At 48.2% G+C, this 6,269-nt stretch overlaps 2 protein-coding genes across 2 annotated transcripts; one reads left to right on the top strand and one right to left on the bottom strand.

Moving 5' to 3' along the window:
* The first annotated feature begins 1,124 nt into the window (after positions 1-1,124).
* LOC120954888 (solute carrier family 17 member 9) lies at positions 1,125-3,271 on the top strand. Its single transcript, XM_040375191.2, has 4 exons — positions 1,125-1,563; positions 1,632-2,412; positions 2,484-2,700; positions 2,773-3,271. Exons 1-4 carry the CDS (start codon positions 1,496-1,498, stop codon positions 3,018-3,020), a joined length of 1,314 nt encoding a protein of 437 aa, XP_040231125.2. The 5' UTR covers positions 1,125-1,495; the 3' UTR covers positions 3,021-3,271.
* Positions 3,272-3,646: 375 nt separating this feature from the next.
* Positions 3,647-6,166, bottom strand: LOC120954889 (uncharacterized). The gene is made up of 4 exons (XM_049609109.1): positions 5,786-6,166; positions 5,125-5,640; positions 4,614-5,051; positions 3,647-4,523 (listed from the first exon to the last, which is right to left on the bottom strand). The coding sequence occupies exons 1-4, from the start codon at positions 5,882-5,884 to the stop codon at positions 4,395-4,397; spliced, it is 1,182 nt and encodes a 393-aa protein (XP_049465066.1). The 5' UTR covers positions 5,885-6,166; the 3' UTR covers positions 3,647-4,394.
* Positions 6,167-6,269: the final 103 nt, after the last annotated feature.

Raw genomic sequence — 6,269 nt, 5'->3', positions numbered from 1 at the left:
ATGAACTATAGTGCTTGTGAGGTGAATGAGTATGAATTATTAGTTTTAATTGTGTTTTAATTGATTTCAAAGGGCAAAAGAGGCCGATAATTGCAATTAGGTAACCGAGTATGATCGTTTACTGTAAATCACTAAAAAAGTAACTAAAATGCAACAATTGATGGGTATTCCTTCTTGGAAAATCCAGGAACACGCTTCCGGCTATTAGAAAACACGATTTTTTAAAAGCCATTAACAAAAATTCGCTTGACGGGCAAATCGTATATTTGTACACTTAAGCTCAAAGAAATGATTTATAATAAAATGGTCTTTTTTTTTCAAATATCTCTCTGACATTTGTAGTTTTCCCATGTATTTTCATAACAGTCTTTCCCCAAGTTACGCACATAATGCGTTTCAGGTTTTTCAGCCAAAAATATGAATAATAAAAACTTATTTATGATTTAATCTAATAATTTAATATTAATTCTTACCTATTTCATATATTTCGTGTAGAAAATTCGGATAATTCTGTGTATTTTGCGATTTCAAACTCAGAGCAAAACTGCAATTTACAGTCAGAATTCAACAGTAAAACCCTTTTTTTAGTAGGCATGCTTTTTAGTTAAACGCTCGATAGTTGGCTGACGGTTTAATTAAACAGCATGCTTTTGTATAGAAAAACCAGTTTTTCCACAAATTTACAAAAATCTCATGCCTTTCGAGAAATAATATCAACATTTTTTGTATGGAAAAACGTGCAACAGTTGGCAGGGAATTGAAATTCTGACTGTATTTTGAATTTGGCCATTGTTGGAGGAAATTGTACTAATTTGACGCATGAGCTGTCAAAACTATAAATTCACTTAACCAAATTCTCATAACTAGAGTGTCGCGCAACTCGGGGAATGACTGTATTATCTGAAAACAGTTTTTTGTACTAAAACATTGTCATTAAACATTAAACAAATTGCACAACTTGTCCATCGCCTTTCAATCTAAAAAAAAACGGTAATTTGATTCACTTTAACTGCCATTTCAAAGAAGCTTTCCCGGTATTGACAGCTCTGCTCTGCTTCAATCAAAACACTACAGAGAGCGCCACCAGCACTATGGCGAGAACTGTCATCGACTTGTTTATTTACATCGCTCTCCCACCATTCGGGTATACCCCGTCGCATCGGGCGATAGAAAAGTTGTAAAAACGAAAACATTCTTTAAAACTTTCACATCACAGCGAGAGCGCCTCGCGGACAGTGGACGGCACCTCCGACACACAGCACCTCCCGTCAACATGCAAATACCGTGTCGATTTCCCCGCTACTAGTCGTCCGTGGCCGTGTTTGTATGCGTGTGTGTGCGACTGAGGCAAACGCTCTCTTCATTTTTTGCTAACGTTAAAGTTAGCCCCATCCCCAACCCCACTCCTGCACCACGTCAGCGCGGGCAACGAGTGTGCGAGGCGTCCGCGATACCGTGGGGAACCGGAACCGCGGAACCGGCGGCAGCAGCCTAAATGATGGAAGAAAAGCTTAAGTATTCCTTTCTGCGCGATCTGAACGATGGCCAAAGTATATGGACGAGGTAAGTACGAGGCGATGCACACACCTGGTGACGGAAGTAACTAAAGCCCTTCGGGTGTCCATTTGTAGAAATGAGAAGCGTACCTGGTTCCTGACGCTCCTGACCGGCACCTGCATGCTGTACTCGACCCGCACCACCATGCCGCTGCTCGTGCCGGCCGTCGCAGCGGAGCGCAAGTGGAGCAAAACCGACTCCGGCACGGTGCTGAGCTCGTTCTTCTGGGGCTACACGCTGACCCAGGTGCTCGGCGGCTACCTGAGCGACAAGTTCGGCGGCCAGAAGGTGATACTGCTGGCGGCGATCGGTTGGTCGCTGATCACCTTCTGGATGCCGAACATTATCACCTCGTCGACGCTGTTTGCCTCCTACTCGATCCCGTTCATCGTGACCGTGCGGATCATCAACGGTGCCTGCCAGGGCGTCCACTTTCCGAGCATGATCAGCATCACCAGCCAGAACTTGAGCGCGTGTGAGCGGGCCAGCTTTTTCAGCATACTCACGTCCGGGTCGGCGCTCGGGACGCTGCTGACCGGGATCGTGGGTTCGTTTTTGCTCGACTACTTCGGCTGGCCGACGGCGTTCCGGGTGATTGGGTTTTTGGGCCTCTCGTGGACGCTCTTCCTGCGCTACTACACGATGGCATCGGACCGGAGCAGGATTATTAACATTTCGATGCCGAGCCGGATGTACACGAAGCTCGGCACGCCGGACGCCGTACCGTGGTTGCGGCTGTTCGAGCGCAGCAGCTTCTGGGCGTGCGTGCTGGCGCACGCCTGCGAGATGAACTGTTTCTTCGTGCTGCTGTCGTGGCTGCCGACGTACTTTCACGAGAATTTCCCCCACGCTAAGGTAAGCGAATGCGAACGGAGCCTTGGTTTTTTGTGTGCTTAACGACCTTCTTTACCCTTTTTTTGCGACAGGGTTGGGTGGTCAACATGATCCCCTGGCTAGCGCTTCCACCGGTCACGTTCATCGGCAAGCTGCTCACCGAGCATCTGCTCGCGAAACAGTGGTCCCTCACGCGCATCCGCAAACTAGTCCAGAGCTTATGCTTCTTGGGGCAAAACTGTGCCCTGTTTCTAATGTGCCGCACGCAGGACTTCAACATGGCGCTTACCTGCATGTCAATTATTATCGGTAAGTCGGTCCCGTACCCGTGGCTTTTTCCACTCGATATTTACACATATCCTCTTCCCCGGGTTCGGGTAGGCCTCTCGGGATTGCACAACAATGCAGTGACGGTGAACCCGCAGGATCTGGCCCCGAGCCACTCGGGCAGCGTGTTCGGGCTGATGAACACGGTCGGTGCAATACCGGGCTTTCTCGGCGTCTACCTGGCCGGTCACATACTGGAACTAACGCAATCATGGTCGGCCGTGTTCAGTACGGCCGCCGCCATCAATACGTTCGGGTGGCTTATTTTTACCGTGTTTGGGTCGGCGGAAACGATCGTTTAAGTTTCAGTTTTTAATTCCCCCTCCACACACCCAAGATGGTGCGCGCGTGTGTGTGTGTGTGTTTGGGTAAGCAAACCGGGTAGCCAAAAACCAAATCTAGATTAATGAAGGAAGAAAGGAGGAAAGGCGAAACACGCGAAAACAAAGCCCCCAAATACTACTTTCCGCATACTCTAAACACTAGATGTACAAACGGTCTTATTCCCTTCTAGCTCGTTTTTAACACTCAACCACCTTCCCCCCTTATCCCCTTCCCCTTATTTTCAAAAAACTGTATCCAACCAGGCCTGTCGAACGATATTACTACCGATTGGACTGGAGCAAAACACAAACACAATCTTTTCATTCCCTGTGTAACTCCTCGCAAGAGACTGTGCGGATGATGGGAGTGAAAGCTGACCAGAAGCCCGAGGTAGCTAACGAATGCTGTGGACGAAGTTACTGTTAGATACTGTCAAAGAGAGAGATAGAGAGAAAAAAATACACAAAATATATAAAAAAGCTAGAGAAAAAATAAATAAATTCAAAATCATCGATGTATGTAATGCCGGGCTTTCCGATCGTTATTCCTGCTCTCCCTTGATGGCACGTTATGGAATTGTTTGTATATGTATACGAGAGAGAAATTGGACTTTCCTAGATCTATTTATTATCAAAAAATGCACACTACAAGTTGGGCATTTTAATTGGGAATTCTTCCGAAATGGGCCTCTAATACATCTAATAATCGAAATTATTGTAACTCTAATCTACACACTCAATACACATTCTTTTACCTTGAAATGACTGCATTTTCCACAGCCACTGTAATGGTACTTCACAATGGCAGTCCTTCCATAATGCTCTCCGTTTGAGGCTCAAGTTTTTGTGCTTTTGTGGTTTACCAAACAAAAATGAGTGGGACCTGTTGGGGCGTTTAGTTCGGTCATGGACATTAAAGACGTTTTAAGGGAAAGAAAGAGCAGTTTTCCACGATATTGCGACGAAGGGAGCTTAACCTATTTTAAATATGGCAAAAGAAGGGGGTTTTAAGATCTGCTTATTATTCAGTTATGACCATAACGTACAGCCATTTTCACATACACTACACTAAACTAAGTCTAAATAAGGATGAAAATGAGTCAAAATTGAGCTTCAGTGCTCGCAGAGTTGTCCTACTACTTCCGCTCAGAAAACAATTCCTGACTGTCCAATCATCATCACATCGAAAGCGGTGGCCGGTTTCGGTAAAGCACAACACGCACGTAAAGTAACCTAAAATTACACCTAGGGATTAAGTTAGACAGGGGTATACAACTGTACAGTAGTGTAAGATAGTGATAGTCTAGTCCGGGAGTGCTTCGGCGTCGCACTCTTTCCCTCCAATTGGCGTGTCTATATGAATCCATCGACCGGTGGTAACACCTCGTACATGGCATACTTCCACGTCCAGCGGCGTGCGAGTGCTTCAAACTTCGGTCGATCGTTCTCGTACATCCGGCCAAGCTCGGGTTCCATGCAAATCTACCCGCCCCAAAAAAAGGACAAACAAACCACAACGATCAATACAATGGCCGACAATACAATGACCATTTCGTCTTCATTTCACCCTACCTGTGTGAAGGGATCGGTCAGCAGACTCTGCACCGACAGCAGCAGCTTCGAGATGGTCAGTGCCAGCGACCAGTTGTGCTGGATGATATCGATCCCGACGTCCCCGTGGCGCGACACGTTCGGGTGTACGATTTTGGTGAGAAACCGCACCTGGGGCGGCAGCATCGGGTACGAGCAGGGTATGACGATGTACAGGAAAAACTTCCCGCCCTCGTACGGACTGCCGGCCGGGCCCAGGATCGATGCCTGCCAGTGAAACAGTTGATTGTCGAGCGCCACCGCATCGATGCCCTCGGTCGCGTCCAGATCGAGCGACCGTATGTCGTTGCGGAGCCGGTTCGCGCGGATATGGTTGACCCGGCCACGCATCGGCGCCTTGTGCGCCATGTGTATCAAGCAGGTGCGGCAGAAGCAAGAGTTCATCAGTGCACCGTACATCTGTGGGTGAAGGAAAAAAAGAGCATCATTTTCATCCTTCCCTGAACCCTTGGCACCACCGCGAGCCACTTACATGCAGCCAGTTGGGAATGGTCGAGATCTGCTGAAACAGTGGCCACCGCTCCTTGGTGTACTTTTTCCACATCTGCTGCGGGATGTGCACCTCCAGTATCCGCTTCCACTGCTTGCACACCTCGCTCGCGTTCCACAGGGACAGATCGTCCAGGTAGGAGAAGATCGACAGCAGCACCTCGACCGGCAGGGCGCAGATTTGGCGCTGCGATTCGTCGTCCGCTTCGCGCGGCTGGGACAGCATCTCCAGATACTGGTTCACGTTGCGCGGTGCCGACGGTCGCGGTCGATCCAGATCGTCGTAGTCCGGATCGCCGTCGGAACGGTCCTTCGCTTCCGACCCATTCTCGGGCGGCTCGTCGTTGCCCGAATCTTCGTCGTCCGACACCTCCGTGACCATGCCCTCCGCCTCGTCTTGCGGGTGGTTGGGAAAGATGAACGAATGGCACGTGCCGCACAGCGGTTCCTCATAGTTTGGCCCGTAGTACCCGTTGCAAATCCAACAGGTCGATGAGTTCTGCCAGTGATGAGACCAAGAGCGGGAGCGAAAGCCGAAACCGAAACCAAAGGATTGATTACGCAAACAAGAACGACGGTTGCCAATTTCTCTCTAGCGGGAAAGTCCGACCACAACAGTCGGACAACAAAGCAAAGATACTTACGGAAAATGCGAAGCTCTTGCAAAACTCCTCATACTCCAGATCGTAGTACTTTTCTTCCTCGTACTTGGAGGTGAAGGATTTGCTGCAGCCGGCAGCCATCGCGATGCGGGCTCGAGTCCGGTTTTTTTGTGGGGCGTTTGTGTTTCGTTTTTCTCGCTGCGTTTATTTACGTTTCCACCGTGCGTGAAAAGAAGCTACACTTTTTTCTGCTCTGCACCGACAACACACACAACCAGTGCTCCCGAAATAATCGCTCGGTGTGAAAATGTATGTAAACAAAGCTGCCTGTGAGCTAACCTGGGTGGTTGACGTTTGTGTAGTTCGGTTAATTGCCGCTACGGAGCGCTCGACACTATCCGTTCGTTGCACAGTGGGAGGTTCTTAGGATTTTGAAAAATGTTAGAAAAATTTTAAAAAATAGTTGCCACACAATTTGAAACGATTTAAGAATATACTCCTGTTCTTTCTTGTTTCAGTATTTTCG

Source organism: Anopheles coluzzii, chromosome 3 (genome assembly GCF_943734685.1).
Source record: "Anopheles coluzzii chromosome 3, AcolN3, whole genome shotgun sequence".
Taxonomy (NCBI): Eukaryota; Metazoa; Arthropoda; class Insecta; order Diptera; family Culicidae; genus Anopheles; species Anopheles coluzzii.
This window is presented reverse-complemented; position numbering and strand designations above follow the sequence as displayed.

What these genes read in the sequence shown, in the direction of transcription:
- LOC120954889 (XM_049609109.1), bottom strand. Translation starts at nt 5,884, where the DNA reads ATGGCTGCCGGCTGCAGCAAATCCTTCACCTCCAAGTACGAGGAAGAA. An exon ending in GCAAGAGCTTCGCATTTTCC is followed by an intron (nt 5,641 to 5,785) that starts GTAAGTATCTTT and finishes CATCACTGGCAG; the next exon opens with AACTCATCGACCTGTTGGAT. An exon ending in TGACCGATCCCTTCACACAG is followed by an intron (nt 4,524 to 4,613) that starts GTAGGGTGAAAT and finishes TGGGGCGGGTAG; the next exon opens with ATTTGCATGGAACCCGAGCT.
- LOC120954888 (XM_040375191.2), top strand. Translation starts at nt 1,496, where the DNA reads ATGATGGAAGAAAAGCTTAAGTATTCCTTTCTGCGCGATCTGAACGAT. An exon ending in GGCCAAAGTATATGGACGAG is followed by an intron (nt 1,564 to 1,631) that starts GTAAGTACGAGG and finishes GTCCATTTGTAG; the next exon opens with AAATGAGAAGCGTACCTGGT. An exon ending in CTGCATGTCAATTATTATCG is followed by an intron (nt 2,701 to 2,772) that starts GTAAGTCGGTCC and finishes GGGTTCGGGTAG; the next exon opens with GCCTCTCGGGATTGCACAAC.